The sequence below is a fragment of the Nicotiana tabacum genome, chromosome 2 (genome assembly GCF_000715075.1).
Source record: "Nicotiana tabacum cultivar K326 chromosome 2, ASM71507v2, whole genome shotgun sequence".
Taxonomy (NCBI): Eukaryota; Viridiplantae; Streptophyta; class Magnoliopsida; order Solanales; family Solanaceae; genus Nicotiana; species Nicotiana tabacum.
Window position 1 is genome coordinate 73,943,040 of NC_134081.1, and position 18,645 is coordinate 73,961,684.

The 18,645-nt window shown below is 36.7% G+C and overlaps 1 protein-coding gene across 1 annotated transcript; it reads right to left on the minus strand.

The window, feature by feature from the left end:
- Positions 1 to 8,152: 8,152 nt before the first annotated feature.
- Positions 8,153 to 12,077, minus strand: LOC107780256 (F-box protein At-B). The gene is made up of 4 exons (XM_016600785.2): positions 11,662 to 12,077; positions 10,583 to 10,791; positions 9,915 to 10,005; positions 8,153 to 9,778 (listed from the first exon to the last, which is right to left on the minus strand). The coding sequence occupies exons 1-4, from the start codon at positions 11,875 to 11,877 to the stop codon at positions 8,462 to 8,464; spliced, it is 1,833 nt and encodes a 610-aa protein (XP_016456271.1). The 5' UTR covers positions 11,878 to 12,077; the 3' UTR covers positions 8,153 to 8,461.
- Between the last annotated feature and the right edge of the window lie 6,568 nt (positions 12,078 to 18,645).

The window sequence follows — 18,645 nt, forward strand, 5'->3', positions numbered from 1 at the left end:
TATGTGTTCTTCCTTTCACACAACCGAACCCTTTTAATACCAAGTTAATCTTCAGTAAAATTACTTTCAAGTGGTCAATTTTTTTCTGTTGAAATAAATTTCAGTTTGATTTATACAAACATTATTATAAAGTTGCCCTATCTTATGGAGTACGAGTTCTTAAAATCTTACAAGTTCACTTGAAATACAAAAATACACTGCTTTAATCTTGTTAAGCAATCCAATTCTTTTGTGGCCGGTGATGACAGAAAAAACCCTTTTGTTTATCTGTTGTAGATGAAACTCATTGCGATCAAAGATGATGTTTCATACGACAGACTGCAAATAAACTTGCGCATTTCTCGTGAAAGTGGAGAGAGATACTTTTTAACAAGATGATATTCATTGCAATATAGAGGCTTTTTAACAAGATGATATTCATTGCAATATAAAGGCTTATACAACAGAGAACGTTAAAGCAAGATAATCAGTACATTACAACTTAGGCTGCAAATTTATTGTTCACGTTTTTTATCTTTTTAAAAACATATTTCACACTACACAAAAGAATTATTTAATTTTTATTTCAATATTTAGATTCTGAAATCAACTAAAATTTTGATTATTAACCCTTTTCTTATTTGAACTATGTAAATAGTACTAATATATAGGACTTTAAAATTCATATAAAAAATTCTTATATAAATAATTTTTTTATTTAAATTATTGACGTAAAGTTAGAGAGAATCCACCGTCAAACCACCATGATTCACGTGGTTTAGATTGGAAGGTAAATGATTTCCTGTCGTAGGTCAAAATCAAGTTTGTAATGGTTCAAGTTGTACAAATATTATAGAATATTAGAGTTATACTAAACCTAGGAGAAAAACACTTATACTGCAACTCTTTTCATGTACAGAACGTAAGAAAAATAACCTTATGTTCAAAACTTGTGTCTCCCTATTTTCTCTGCCAAGTTATGAGTTTCTTCAATAATTATAATTTCTTTTATGTTTGTTGTAGATATACACGTGTTTCCTGCAGCCAGGATATGGTGATGTATTTCAAAAGTTCATTCGTAGAAACAACATATAATTAGTTATGTACAGATTCCTTTTTTAGGGACTCAATGAATGAAAAGTAAAGATACACTAATTACTTCAAAAAAACTTGTGGCTTTGATTTTTGCATGAAATAGGTGTCTTTTTTCTTCACAATATGCTCCTTTGAGATTTTATATTCTTATGTATGAAATTGTTGGGTTCCTTGAGTTTAAAGGCCTTTTTTTCAATGAAGCTGATGTGATCAATGATTATGTCGGTGGAGAGTTTGGCAAGTGGTTTAAAAATATGTGTAATGTACTGCCAATAGAAATTTGTTCTTATGACTTTGCAGATATGAGTAATTATTTCATCTCCTTTTGGATCAAAATTTTCAGTTTGTTATCAACAGTGGTGGAACCAGAATTTTGTGCAAGCGGGTTCAATTTTAAAAGTACATAACTTTAGTCGTAAAATATTAGTTGTCAAGTGGGTTCAAATAAAATATTTATACAAAATTTACACAGTTTTAATTCTAATTTATACATATACACAATATTATTTTTTTGCGAAGCGGGTTCAGTTGAACCTGCTAGCCACCACGTGGATCCGCCACTGGTTATGAAATATAGCAAAAAGTAACAATATAGAACAAGAAAAAATAAGCTACGAGATATGGAGAGAAAGAGATGAGAGATTATTATTTCTTCTTCAATTGTGTGATCTATCCATCTATTACAAGGTCTTTATTGAGGCATGCAAAGTGAAGAAATATGTTATTGAATATGTCATTAAGCATTTGAGATCATGGAGGAAGATCATGGGGAGGTTATGGAGTTACAATCATAACTCCATAAGTATTATAGTAGTGAAAGTTATGGAGATAATGGAGAAGAGTAGTGAGTATTACTCATTTGGTGGTTATGGACATCCACCATAATTCAAGATTTTATAACACTCCCCTTGGATGTCCATAGATAATGTGCCTCGTTAAAACCTTGCTAGGAAAAAATCATATGGGAAAAAAAAGCCTAGTGAAGAAAAAAGAGTACACATATCATGTAATATGCATTGCTTTCTGCCTCATTAAAAACCTTGCCAGGAAAACCCAGTGGGATAAAACCGTAGCTAAGACAAAAAGAATACAACGCGTATTTGCCTCCCCTGATGAAAACATCAATTTGTTTCACCTAGATGATGTGTTACGATCCTATATACCAACTTCTCAAATGTTGAGGTTGATCATGCTTCGTTGAATAGAATCACCAAATTATCAAGCGAACAAATTCATTGAACATCTATTTTACCGTTCGGTGAAGACTGTGTCTGATAAAGAACTTTGATGAAATATATGATTTATTCTGTCTCCTTTAATATATCCTTCTTTCAATTCAGATTAGCAAACATCATCGTCTTCACTATTATTGGAATCTTCTCTTCAAAGTAAAGTCACACACCGATTGTGTGTTGAGTGACTTGATTTATCAGTTGCTACTATATTGACATTGTTGAATAAGTATCAACAATTGATTGTCTTGTGAAATAATAATATGACAGTACCCTCACATACAAATAGATTGTTTGAAGAACGAACTACAGAAAATGTCTGCATTTGCATAATCAACAAAACTTTGGCAATATTTGTTAGAATAAACAAATCTATATCAAGTATTCCTTTTGCAATCTAATCCTAATAGTATTCCAATATCTTCATATAGGAATAAAACGATATCTTGCTTGTATATTGTTGTGCTCATAGTTCTAGCAAGATACATTAGTGCACCAATTGCACTAGACATAAAAACAAATCATGTACGCCATGATCGCTCTTATTCACGTAAGAATTTTTTGAAGCTTTATTTAATAAATTTCTTGGGAACCTTAATATGCTTCAGAACAATTTAAATCCTTCAATGATTTTCATTATACGCATATCAAGTTTTTCATGTATTACCAGATTAAAACCTGAAATGACTACATCCACCACATGAGAACATGTCACCACATAATAATTACTAGGATATTTACAAATCTTCTTGTGTCACAAGTCGTCTTTATGTCTATCGACTTGACCTTTTTCGTACAAGAACACATTTATACCACCACTGGCTTTATACTTTCAGTTATTGGGACTATCCGTCTAATTTCATATTTTTCAGGTGAAGTCAATTTTCATTACGTATTTTTCATTTGGCCAATTATTTATCTGTCCAAATTTCATATCAGATTTGAGCTCAAGATCCTCGTCAATATTAATAATATTGAGCGCCACATTATATTAACAATATCGTCGACGGTCATTTTATGTCGGTTCCATTATTATTCCATAAAGACATAACTTATTGAGATCTCTTTATCTCATTATTTTCAGGTACCTGAGCCTCCCCCACGAGGTCTTGTGACGTGTTATGTCGTGGTGCTCTTCTAGAGCACTTGCCTCCTTATTATGACCATCTTGATCATTTGCTCCTCTCATTCTTCAAAGAGTTTTATCTTTGGAACCAATTAGTTTATTATGCTTCATGCATGCCATAGACTATGTTCATCATGAACTTTATTCTATTTGGAACATTAGTAGCTGAAATATGATATATTTAGCTTTGGGCCAGCAAATGCATCTGCAATAATTTGCAAATGAATTATCACTTAAATTTCAAGTTCATATTTTCTTGTACGAGAAACTATATGTATTCATAATAATTCATTCCATGTATTACTTTTTCAGCTGCCACTTTTCTCTCCCTAATATTGAAATCACCAACACATATCCCCAACCTTGTTTGGAGACCTAATTTTATATTGTGGTGCAACAATTAAATCATATATCACATTTATATTTCTAGATGGAAATTATTTGGTTCCTGACCCTGAACCAATTGTGATAGGGAGAATTTATCATAATTTGTTGGCAAGATGCGTACAAGTGCTGCTGAATATTAAATAATATATGTCATACCGAATTTCAATTTGAGAGTTTTGTTCTCATAAATAATGGTTTAGCTATAATTGGAGGCATACAATTTCTGCTAAACCAACTTGGATTTAAACCAGCATTATCAAGATAAATTATTATAATTTACATTATGGAACAATGCTCTAATAATTTGAGCAAGCAACCTTACAAAAGCCAAACTGCAAGTTAATAACAAACGCACATGTGACCATACAATAGATGCATCTATAAAAATCATATAATAATAAACGGTACACATGTCAGGTGACTGGGCACATATATATCACCTTTTATTCGTTCCAAAAATTAAGGGATTCCATCCCAACCTTAACTGGTATATTATGAGAATAAGCAACACAAGAGAATTCTTGAAGAATTTTCTATTTCTTTAATATATGTCAATGTGAATTCTCAATCAATTTTTCGCATCATAATTGAACCGAGATGGCCAACCGGTCATGCCAATTGATATTTATTTCAATAAACCTTTAGTTTACTTGTGGCATGTGATTCAATCATCATGCTTATACTTATGTAGTATAAATAAAAGAAAAGTCGGGTAGCCTTTCATATTTTTCTGGTATAATTATAGGAATTTGCAGATATTCAATCTTCCTTTCATTTAATGTCTCAATATGCCAACCACTTTGGCTAATATATTTAAAACTCAAAAGGTTTCTTTTGAGACTTACTATAATATCAATATCATGAATAATTTTATTCATCCGGGTAGTAATAAATTAGTTCTTCCGGAGCTCTTAATTGATTTTTGTACTACAATATCTTTTGTCACATCATCCATATAGTTAATGTCTCCTTCACGGAGAAAATCATATCATAATAATTGTCATAGTCAAAATCATCATAAGCAAAATCATTTCTTGTTTTAACTTAGCCTTTAATAACCTTTTAAGGCACGACAAAATAATTGTTTTTGGCGTATCACATGTACGCGACCAATGACATATTCATGTAACTACACATTAATATTTATTATCTTTCTTTGTCTTAAACCTCCCTTAGAGGTGAGTTGTAGTATTTATCCAACCATGCATAAGTATATTATTATGCATAATTTTTATCATATATATATTTTCACATTCACTTTCAGGAATGAGTTTGCATTTACAATGCTTATCACAAGTCATATTTTCAAGTGGGATATAATTATATGGGCATGCTTTATTATTTTTATACCACATTGATGACAAATATCACCTTCCTATTTTGAAGGAATATTACGAGAATTCTTATTGTTCGTCTTTTTACAATTACCATAATGATGACTATTATTATTTTATTGTTTGGCACGCCCATATTCATTGGTCTCCACTTATCTTCATTTAGACTTATTATGCACCGCTACCACATTCATTTCGAGCAAATCAAGTGGGACAAGCATCATGCTTTTTCGTGAAAATACATTATTTTTCTTAAATCATTATTATATCATCAATATAGTGCATTGGGACTCAAACCCAATGCCTTACCAATATAAAGATATATTAGGCCATAATGAATTGGGTCTCAAACCCAACTTTTATCATCATGGAACATCAAGACTAGATCTTGATGTCTTACCCTCATGGTGCGTTGGAATTTAAATCCACCGTCTTATCCCCAATTAATAGTATAATAGGCCAATGCATTGGAACTCATCCTTGAGCTAAAGTCAGTACTGAAATACCGTGTATGTGCATTAGTATCCAACATATTGCGCATTATATTATTACCTCCAAATTTTTTTTTAGAATAAATTAAGAACCCGTAAGTATTATCCAATATATTCATAGATTAAGATTGTTGGTTTGATTATCATGTTGTCATATTTGCATAAGTGTAAACTCAAAGCTAGACATGAATTAACAGACATATGCTGACATAAGATTTTAAAAGTAAAACTTACTGGACCGAAAAGAAAATTGACCAACTCTGGTTGAAAGAAGATAAAACCCGATTAAAGCAGATAACATCAATTGGTTGAGACTCGTGCTGATAACATGTTATGAAATATAACTCAAAGTAACAATATAAAACAAGGAAAAACAAGCTACGAGATATAGAAAGAAAGAGGGGAGAAATTCTTATTTCTTCTTCAATTGTGTGATCTTTCCATCTATTACAAGGCCTTTATATAGGCATGAAAAGTGAAGAAATATGTCATTGAATATGTCATTAAGCATTTGAGCTCATGGAGGAAGATCATGGGGGAGGTTATGGAGTTACAATCATAACTCCATAAGTATTATAGTAGTAAAAATTATGGAGATAATGGAGAATAGTAGTGAGCATTACTCATTTGATGGTTATGGACATCCACCATAATTCAAGATTTTATAACACTCTTCCTTGGATGTCCATAGATAATTTCTTTTATGTGTGTTGTAGATATACACGTGTTACCTACAGCCAAGATATGGCGATGTATTTCAAAAGTTATTCATTCGTAGAAACTACAACATATAATTAGTTATGTACAGATTCCTTTTTTAGGGACTCAATGAAAGAAAAGTAAAGATACACTAATTACTTCAAATAAACTTGTGGCTTTGATTTTTGCATGAAATAGATGTCGTTTTTCTTCACAATATGCTCCTTTAGATTTTATATTCTTATGTATGAAATTGTTAGAGTTCCTTCGGTTTAATGACCTCTTTTTCAATGAAGCTGATGTGATCAATGATCATGTCGGTGGAGAGTTGTTGGCAAGTGGTTTAAAAATATGTGTAATGTACCGCCAATAGAAATTTGTTCTTATGACTTTGCTGATATGAGTAATTATTTCGTCTCCTTTTGGATCAAAATTTTCGGTTTGTTATGAAATATAGCAAAAAGTAACGATATAAAACAAGAAAAAGCAAGCTACGAGATATGGAGAGAAAAAGATGAGAGATTCTTATTTCTTCTTCAATTGTGTGATCTATCCATCTATTATAAGGCCTTTATAGAGGTATGCAAAGTGAAGAAATATGTCATTGAATATGTCATTAAGCATTTGAGATCATGGAGGAAGATCATGGGGAGATTATGGAGTTACAATCATAACTCCATAAGTATTATAGTAGTGAAAGTTATGAAGATAATGGAGAAGAGTAGCGAGCATTACTCATTTGGTGGTTATGGACATCCACCACAATTCAAGATTTTATAACACAATTGTCTTTTACATATGCTTTATTATTTTAAAAAATTCTCTATGCATATACAGTTAAACCTCTCTATAACATCCTCGTTTGTTCTGGACATTTTTGTATGTTATAGCAAATTGCTGTTATAGAAAATATATATTATAATAGAACGTAAGTTCGATTCCAAAAAAACTTGACTTTTATAGTGAAGTGTTGTTATATAAGAATGCTCTTATAAAGAGGTCTGACTGTAGTCTTTCTTTTTACAAGATTACAAGAAAAGTAAGTGGATGATTCCATTACACATAAATGGCCGGTAATGATTAAATAAAATAGACTTACAATTTTTTTCTCCTTTTGGATCAAAATTTTCAATTTTCTTTACATATACTTTATTATTTTAAAAAATTCTCTATGCATATAGTCTTTTCTTTTTATATGAATGACGAAAAGTAAGTGGATGATTCCATTACGCATAAATGGCTGGTAATGATTAAATAAAATAGACTTACAATTTTAATCTCCTTTTGGATCAAAATTTTCAATTGTCTTTTACATATACTTTATTATTTTAAAAAATTCTCTATGCATATATTCTTTTCTTTTTATACGAATGACGAAAAGTAAGTGGATGATTCCATTACGCATAAATGGCCAGTAATGATTAAATAGAATAGACTTACAATTTTAATCTCCCTTGAAGATAATTTATCAATGTTAATAAGATATTTCAATATCAAATAACTCTCGGTAAATATTGAAGAATAATTCTATCATAAAACATAGATATATTTCTCCAAATTGATAGAATTTTTATCATTAAAAAATAAATTTTACATTAAAAAGTTATGATATAATTGTTTTCAAAATATATTGAAGAGTTAAAGAAAGAAATAATATTTTAGGCTCAATGAACAAGAAAATCGTGATCCCTATTTTTCTGATTCTTCTACTATCTTTAATTTTTTTTATAACTCAAGCACATTTTTAATAATGTATTTGTGTGATTTTAAAAAAAAAATTATATTTAATGGTATAAGGAACACGCACAAAGAACGTAAGGCTAAAATAAGCATAACCAAGCTCAAGCACAAGTACATACGCAAAAGTGTGGTTGCAGCCTTGTAGGCTATCCAAAGTGCATCACAGTGAAGCTGTATTTTAGAAAAACTGAAGTACAAAGTAGAGAACAAAACTCGGCCAACTTGTGGTACCCAACTATAGGCGGTGCCTAATTGAGATGTTAAAACAATGTAAAGAAAAGCTATGTGGTGTCGGCCCTTGAGAAAGCAAAGATGAAGTCTATCTTGATTTATACAGTTTCTTCTTTCAGAAAGGTCTCCTGTTCACTAATGCATAATTTAGTAGCCATTTGATTTGTGAAATTGCCAACCATCGTGGCACCCCAATTCACAGCCATCAAAACACACGACCAACCAGGGTCGTCCATTGCATACTGTGGAGAAATTGCCTCTTTTATTGACTAAGAGAGTAGATCCAACGCCAAGCCAGCGCAAACCACGGAACGGAGACTTATCCAGAAGTAGCATTATCAAATCATCAGACAGACTTCGACAGTTATAAAGATCAAGTCTTTGCAGTAGACAACTCTTGTGGTTTGGTCTATCCACCAACATCTTCATTGCAGCATCAGTCACATGGAAGCAGTACCTTAGACATAAATCAGTTAATGCTTTGGCAGCAGATGAAATGGTAAAAATGCCTGCATCAGATATTCCGGGCATTTGACCAACATCCAATGATGATAATGTTTTGCAGATTTTCCGCTCTCCATGAAATAAAAACCCGATTCCCCTGTCAGTTACTCTCTTGCAGCCTCTGATGCACAACCGTGCAATGGGTAAGTCTCCTCTACCAAGAATAGCAAGACCACTGTCAGTAATATCAGCTTCTGCTAAGTTTAGTGTCCTGAGTGTAGTAAGACCTGATATGTAGCTGAGACAGGGGTCAGAAATGCTTCTGCACCCACTTGTGTCAAGTACCTCCAAGTTACTAAATGAGGATAATTCCTCCATAGCTTCACTGGTTAGAAGCCTGCACGATAACAACCTTAATTCAAGTAGGGACCTAGCAACTCCCCTCATATCATGGAACGCCAAGTCTGACAATAGAGATGAATTCAGCACTTCAAATTTCTTCAGATTCTGGCATGAGTGCAGAATTGATGAAAAGCCAGCTTCAGTAACCTTTGTGAACCCACCAAGTTTCACTGATTCAAGTCCTCCACAACCTTCAGAAAGAAGGAACATGCCCAAATTGTCCACTCTCTTAAATGAAGCAGGATAATATATTCTACTTCGAACAATTGAGAGGGTAATTAGATGCTGGCAAACCTCCAGACACTGTAGTCCAGTGTTGGTCAAATCCAACCGCATCGATGGCTCAGTGAGAGGTCTGTCTTCAAGATCCAGCTCTACCAAGAGCGGAAGAGAATTCACAACTGTGATGAAAAGGTTATCTGAAATAATGTCCAAGACAAGAGATAAGCTTTGCAATTTGAACCAAGGGACACCTCTGAGCTTATCTATCCAGTGGATAGAGAAGTGTTCAGCCGTTGGCTGCAACTTTAAACTCTTGACACTCTTGGGCAAAAATAGTTCAAGAGATTGTAAATCAAAAACATCAAGTATGGTCCCTCGGATTTTTATTGACAGGGCCTGCAGGAAAAAGAAGAGCTCATAAGGTTGACCAACAAAGGAAAAACTCTTAGTTCTAAGAGTAACAAGTTTGAAGAGGCATCATAAGACAATTTGAATAAGGGAGGAAAAATTGTTATACATGAGAATACTTTACCTCCAACAAGGAAATCTTTTGGAGCATTTCTATAAGCTTTGTTTTGAAAAGTTCCGGTAATACATGCCCAGCAAATTCTATAAGGAAGAACCTGTTTCAGAAAGAAAAAAGGATGTACATTGGAAAACAAAGCCAAGGAGAAGTCACATAGTACAGAAGCAACATTTTGCTGGTGTAAGCACAATGGACTTCCAATTATCTTGACAGTTCCATCTTCTGAAGGTAATGATACAGAATGGAGTTAATAAATGCCAAGTGCAAAAGCTCAAAGTTCAGTTTTCTATACCAGACAGCCTAAGAAAGATCGTCGAAGGTCAATGAGAAACATTTTAATAAAAAATTAGCAGATAAATGAATTGGTTCACAAATATACTTGTACGCCACAAGTTATTTAAGTTAGCAAATCTGCTTCTGGAAGTTGAAGTGTAATGGCTCAAGTGAACTATTACAATTAATAAAATTCATTTATGCAGAGAGAATTCCAGGATAATAGCGTCTGAAAATCCAACATTTCCATATAGAAATGGAGATTGATGCCTTCTAAGCCCCGATTAAACGATTGCCACTTGTACAGCTCATACCAGAACCAACGATGCGTCTAATAACAATTGGCAATGCATGTCAATTGTTGAAAGTAGCAAGAAATGAAGTTTGACAGAAGAGAATACCTTAAGTTGGGGCACCTTTCTCCAATTGCACGAAGAATGTCATAAGACAGAGAGGAACATTTGAGCAAACTCAAGTCTACGATATGTTCATGGAGGATATTGAAAATGGAGGAATCATTCTCCACCTGGAGGCAATCAATCGTTAAGCTCTTGGCTCCTTGTACCCTACTCACAACATGTTTTAAAGACTCTTCATCAAGAGAAAATCCCTGTAAATCAGAGATACTCTTGTTAAAAGTTCATCCCAGAAGTAGAAATGACATTAACAGACTAAAGACAGTCAACACACAGTCAACTACGTCTCAATCCCAATCTATATACATTCTCCGCATCCACGCTGCTCTATTTGATAATAAGAGGATTCACCAGACTATCTTTTGATGACAATAGTGTCTGAACTAGCTTGCGCGCATATCAACTATTCCACCAGGTACCTGCTATCTCTACCAATAGAGGTACCGTTTAACTATGCCAACCAAGGCTTACGACAAATAGGGAGAAATCACCTAATATTTTTTTCCTCAGTGGGATTTGAACTTGATAACTCATGGTTCTCCTCGCACTTTATTGACCACTAGGCCACACCCTTTGGTGTGATTCACAAGACTATTTTTACCGTGAGTGGATCGGCTACAGTTGCATTGCAATGCGCACGTAGCAAAGTGAAGCCAAGAAAATGCCTCCGCAGTGTTTGCTAGTAAAGCATACATAATTAGGTCAACCTAAATCAACCAGCAATGAACTCTGAATGATTCTCGGCGCCAAAACAATCTCAAGACAATCAATGCAATCAAATCCTAAACTAAACGGAGTCAGGCATATTAAGTCCTGGGAATCCAATCCACCCTATTCCCAATCATTTCATTTCGTAATAATCTGAACAAGTATATAAATCTAAACAAAGCTTTAGATAATTAAGGACCAAAACTTAAGAAATGAACTCGAGATACAACGATTTATTTATTTAATTGTATTTGCTTACTTCATTTGCTATTGTATTGTGCTCAATTAGGTTACGTGGATGTCCCATCTGATTGTATCTACTAATAAAATTAGGGCATTAAAGAAAATTGACTTACAGAAAGATCGAGAGAGGAAAGAGAAGAAAGAAGGTGTGTAACGGCGGAATGGAAAGTTCGAGAGACGCAAGCAGCGGTGCAAAGAGATTCCAAATCCAGTTTGTGCAATACGTGAGTTATTATGTGGTGTGGAAGTTTTTCCATTGACGCCTCACAATCACCACCTCTTCCTTCTCCAGTATGGTGTCGCTTGTTATCACTGTCAGTTGCAGCCATGAATATCAAACCCTAGCTTTTTTTTCCAGCTCAATATCCTACCATTTCTCCAGGCTCCAGCAAAAAGTGCGTTTTTTTGATAGAAATTGAGTTAAGAGGATACTCTCATGCACTGCACAGAGTAGGAGGTGTCCACTTTTGAATCTAATTTGCAGTTGAAATTTATATATATTGCAAAAAGAAAAACACAAAAAATTGTAGTGTATACTTTGAAATATTTTAAAGAAATTATATAAATAACATTTTGCACAGTTAATTCATAGATTTTTTAAAATCATAATAAAGAATAAGTGATTTCTCCAAATAATCATATCTATGATTAATAGATCTTGATACATGAATTACTTACTTTAAAAGGATGTTTTATCTTTAAATAGTTTATTACGCGCATTGTTAATACATATATTTATTTCATGCTATCTCGCATAAAATATATGTATAATTTTTTGTATAATTTAATGCGGATATTATTTAACATCGTCAACCAAATGTTCTTCTAGTAATTTAAAGATTTTTCTTCTTAATCACCTAAACATTATCTTGTTTTATTGCGAAATTTCATGTCGGGATATATTTCATGGCAGCAACAGAAAAGTGAGGTGATACCCCTCAAGCTAAGAAACATATTTATTTTTGTCTCCTTTTTTGGGGGTTTTCATCATTTTCTCCATTTATCTTATTTTAAAAATTTTATCTTCATAACTCACACCTCTTTATTTTCATAACCTATATTTTTAATAATTTTAATAATTCTCATACCTTTCATATTCATAACCCCAAATATTTAACGTATAAGTTTTTGATAATGTATATTCCTCAAGATGTACCTATATAACTTGAGGGGGAGGTTCGGAAGAAGGGAGCAATCTGTCCGAAGCTCATATAGGGGCAGCAATTCCCCCGAGGGAGCGGGTGCGCTCCATTGTTTCTAGCTTTGATAATATTCAATACAACCTTAGCTGCTTGACATGTCTCTTTGTCGAATTCATAGGCTGGGATTTGTTGTTTATTTGTTATATAATTTTATACGGGTAAAACCGAGGCTAATGAGCACTCCGATTTTCCGGTAGGAAAAACGAAGCAATGGCATAACTACATGGAATCGGAATCGAAGGTAGGAACCTCTCGTGCTAAGGCTCGAATGAAGCGCCTCCCACTGGAGCCATCGAGACCACGCCCCCGGATCCGGTTCAAGTTTCAAGACCTCATAAGAGCATTACCAAATAATTGCACACGACTAATGAAGGGTCGTGATATCAGCACCCAACCGGATATCACGACGCAGATATCACGGCGCGGATCTCGGCCCGTATCGGCAACAGATTAGTGATTAACGAAAAAGAGGATTTATACCTTTCTTAGAATTGTATTAGGGATGAAACTCTCCTACTATATAAAGGAGAAGATTTTTATTCAATGGACATATTGTAACACGCATATCAAGACAATATACATTCGTTTTCTCTACTTCTAAACTTATTCAAATTTTTTATTTTTGCTTATAGTCCTTCATAAGTATTTGGCTTCGAACAGAGGGTAGACCAATCACTAAGTTCAGATCCAAGCTCGGACCTAACATCACAACTGGTTTGATCATTATTTCTATCTTTAATTCACTTATTTAACGTTATTGATCACTTGTATTAAATTAGTCCACATATCCTTAAAACTGCGTATAAATTCAATTATTACCCATTTTAAGAGTAAACAGTTTGGCGCCCACCGTGGGGCTAAGGATAATAGTGGTGGTTTGATACAAATCTCCATAGCACACTCTATTTTACACTTGTTCTTTAAGGTGTCATTTTTAGGTCGGCTTGAAAATGTCAAATTCTCAATCCGCTCACTTGAACGCCGAGGACGGATCTGGCCATCATGGTGAAAACAACAATCTGGTGCCTAGCAATGAGATGCCCCCTGCTGATCCCAACGGGGTCCCACTCGTAGACCCAGTCGATGCTAACTCACATGTGGCCAATGACGCCAACCTTCTTACTGACCCCGAAAATATTGTTCACGGAGGAGCTCGACCAACGGCTCAGGGAGCACCCGAAGGCGAAGGCGACGGGGTCAGTCTATGATAGATCTTCGAAATGCAACAGGATCAGCAGATGGAGATAGCACAACTGCAAAACAAAAGTCGCGCCCCCAGCAGAGTTGAGCCTGAATTGCCCCGGTAAAATACCCGAAGAAATGAGTAGATGACCGAAAGGCCGGGGAAAGCTGAGTTCGGTGTCAGCCCTGAAGTGATGAAAATGCTAGAAGCATTAAACGAGTGGAATCTGGTGAAAAGAAAATCGAGGCAAATGACAAGAAGGTAGAGACATATAATTCCTGAGTTGATCAAATCCCAGGAGCGCCTCCGATACTGAAAGGCCTGGACTCTAAGAAATTTGTCCAAAAGCCTTTCCCTCTGAGTGCGGCACCGAAACCAATCCCAAAGAGGTTTCGTATGCCCGATATTCCAAAATATAATGGAACCACAGATCCAAATGAGCATGTGACCTCTTACATATGCGCCATTAAGGGTGGCGACGAAATTGAGTCGGTGTTATTAAAGAAGTTTGGGGAGACTCTATCAAAATGAGCGATGATATGGTACCACAACTTTCCCCCATACTCCATTGATTCGTTCACTATGCTCACAGATGCTTTTGTAAAAGCTCATGCCGGAGCCATCAAGGTCGAGACCAGAAAATTAGACCTTTTCAAAGTTAAGCAAAGGGACAACGAGATGCTCAGGGAGTTCGTGTCAAGGTTTCAAATGGAATGGATGGACCTGCCTCCGGTTGCGGACGATTAGGCCGTTCAGGCATTCACTCAAGGACTTAACCCCCGAAGCTCCTTGGCTTCGCAGCAGCTGAAACAAAACTTGGTAGAATACCCGACAATAACTTGGGTCGACGTCCACGACATGTACTAGTCAAAAATCAGAGTGGAGGATGACCAACTTGGAGCCCTTCCGGGTCCGTTTATCCCATCAGAACCGAAGACATGCCTAAGAGAGTCGTCGATCATGAATCAAGGCCGATTCGAGATCGGTATCAACTATACAGTGCAGATCAAAGGGGAAACAGGTCCGGGCACAACTCTACAAGGAATAAAAGGAAAAGCGATTGAGGGCCCAATAACCGAGGCCTGATGAGCAAAAATGGTTTCGATAGTCCGCTCCGGGGAAGGGAACCTCCGAGATTATCAGAGTATAACTTCAACATCGATGCAGCCATCATCGTATCTGCCATCGGGCGCATCAAAGAGACCAAATGGCCTCAACCTCTGCAGTTCGATCCTACCTAGAGGGAACCTAACTTGATATGTAAATATCATGGCACTCATGGCCACATGATCGAGAACTGCAGACAATTAAGAGAAGAAGTGGCCCGATTATTCGATAACGGGCATCTCCGGGAATTTCTGAGCGATCGAGCCAAAAATCACTTCAGGAACAGGGACTCCAACAAATATACCGAACAAGAAGAACCTCAACACGTCATCAATATGATCATTTGAGGGGTCAATGTCCCCTAGGGATCGATAATAAAGGGCACTAAAGTGTCCATCACAAGGGAAAAGCGAACACGGGATTGTATCCTGGAGGGAACCATTTCGTTCAATGATGCGGATGATGAAGGCATCGTACAACCGTATAATGACACACTGGTAATATCCGTACTTATAAATGAATCTCGAGTTAAACGTGTGTTGATTGACCCAGGTAGCTCGGCCAACATCATTAGATCGAAGGCCTTGGAGCAGTTAGGTTTACAAGACCAAATAGTGCCAGTAGTCCGGGTGTTGAATGGATTTAACATGGCATGCAAAACTACCAAATGAGAAATATATTTGCCAGTGAATACCGCCAAGATGATTCAGGATACCAAATTCTATGTGATCGAAGGGGAAATGAGGTATAACACCTTATTCAGAATGCCTTGGATTCACAACATGAGGTCAGTACCCTAGACATTACACCGGGCACTGAAGTTCCCCACACCAGGAGGAATCAAGATGGTCTACGGGGAACAGCCGGCCGTAAAAGAAATGTTCACAGTCGACGAGGTGATCCCGATGACCGTGCTCTCAACATCAAAGAACACAGAGCCGGTTAGGAAGGAAGAAACTAAATAACAATCACCGATACAGGCCCCGACCAAACCGGAGGAGCAGGGAGCATGCGAGGATGATGATTACAGAATCCCTAGGTCATTCATCGCCCCTGATGATTCCGATGCCACCAAATCAACGGTCTAGGAGTTGGAGCAAGTCATATTGATCGAACACTTACCCGATCAGAAGGTATACCTGGGCACGGGGTTAACTCCTAAGCTCAGGAAAAAACTCATTGAATTTCTTATAGCTAACATAGATTGTTTCGCTTGGTCCCATCTTGATATGACAGGGATTCCGCCGGAGATAACCACTCATAAGTTGAGTTTGGATCCGAAGTTCCACCCGGTTAAATAGAAGAGGAGGCCTCAGTCCAAAGTCAAGCATGCATTCATCAAAGACGAGGTATCTAAACTCCTTAAAATAGGTTCCATTTGGGAAGTAAAATACCCGGACTGGTTAGCTAACATAGTGGTAGTGCCAAAAAAAGGGAATAAATTAAGAATGTGCATAGATTACAAAGACTTGAACAAGGCATGCTCTAAGGACTCTTTTCCTTTGCCTAACATCGATCACATGATCGATGCGTCGGTCGGGCACAAGATACTCAACTTTCTCGATGCCTATTCCGGGTACAACTAAATTTGGATGGACCCGAGCGATCAAGAAAAGACTTCTTTTATCACTAAATTCGGCACCTACTGTTATAATGTAATGCCATTTGGGTTAAAAAACATCGGAGCTACTTTTGAACGCCTAGTAAATCGGATGTTCGAAGAGCAGATATGAAAATCAATAGAGGTTTATATTGACGACATGTTAGTCAAGTCCCTGCGAGCAGAGGACTATTTGAAACATTTATAGGAAACCTTTAGTATATTAAAGAGGTATAATATAAAGCTGAACCCGGAAAAATGTGCATTCGGGTCGAATCTGGAAAATTCCTCGGGTTCATGGTGTCCAACCGAGGGATCGAGATCAATCCTGATAAAATCAAAGTTATAGAAGACATCATCGTGGTGGACAGTGTCAAGGCCGTTCAAAGGATAACCGGGAGTATAGCCACCCTGGGCCGGTTCATATCGAGGTCCTCAGATAAAAGCCATCGGTTCTTCTCACTATTGAAGAAGAAGAATAATTTTTATTGGACCCCGGAATGACAACAAGCTTTGGAAGAACTCAAACAACACCTTTTAGGTCCACCCCTGCTCCATACTCAGAAGGCAGATGCGCAGCTGTACCTTTACTTGGCGGTATCCGAGATGGCGGTAAGTGGAGTCTTAGTCCGAAAAGAGGAAGGTACGCAATTTCCTATTTACTATGTTAGTAGAACTCTAGGCGAGGCCGAAATAAGGTATCCTCACCTGAAAAAATTGGCGCTCGCTTTGCTAAGCGCCTCCAAAAAGTAAACACCATACTTTCAATGCCACCCCATATGTGTGGTGACCTCATACCCATTGAGGAACATCATGCACAAGCCCGACCTCTCGGGTCGGTTGGCCAAATGGGCAGTTGAAATTAGTGGGTACGATATTGAGTATCGGCCCCGAACTACCATCAAATCATAAATTTTGGCAGACTTCGTAGCTGACTTTTTGCCGGCCTTAGTACCCAAAGTCGAAAGGGAACTATTGTTAACCTTGGGAGTTTGGACCCTCTTTACAGACGATGCTTCGAAAGCAAAGGGGTTCGGGCTCGGCATCATGCTGAAACCACCTACGGGTAATATAGTTAGGCAATCTATTAGAACAGTGAAATTGACTAACAACGGGGCCGGGTATGAGGATTGATTGTAGGTCTCGAATTGGCTAAAATCCTTGGGGCCTATGTGATCGAAGCTAAGTATGATTCACTCCTTGTGGTAAATCAAGTCAATGGGACGTTCAAAGTACAAGAGGAACGGATGCGAAGGTACTTAGACAAGTTGTAGGTAACGCTGCATCATTTCAAGGAATGGACCCTGCAACACGTGCCCCGAGATCAAAATAGCGAGGTCAATGCCCTGGCTAACTTGGCATCATCGGTTGATGATGACAAATTCTGTTTGGGAGCAGTCATACAGCTCATGAAGTCGGTGGTGGAAGAAGGTCATACCGAAGTCAACTCAACAAGTTTAACTTGGGATTGGAGGAACAAATACATAGATTATTTAAAACGGGGAAGTTGCCCACGAAGGAGACCAAGTTTAGCCTATTCAAAGGGACTCTGTTCAGAAGAACATTCGACGGCCCACTCTCCATATGCTTGGGGCTGGGAGATACCGAATATGTCTTAAGAGAAGTTCACGAAGGCACTTACGAAAACCATTCGGGGACAGAATCTTTGGTTCGGAAATTAATCAGAGCCGGCTATTACTGGATCGACATGGAGAAGGATGCAAAGGACTTTATACGAAGATGCGACAGCTGTCAAAGACACGCACCAATGATCCATCAACTCGGAGATCTACTCCATTCGGTCTTGTCCCCATGGACGTTCATGAAATGGGGAATAGACATCGTCGGTCCCCTACCGTGGGCACCTGGTAAGGATCAGTTCATACTGTTTATGACTGATTATTTTTCTAAATGGGTCGATTCTCAAGCATTCGAGAAAGTCCAGGAAAAGGAAGTTATTGACTTCATTTGGGATCACATAATATGCCGATTCGGAATACCGGCC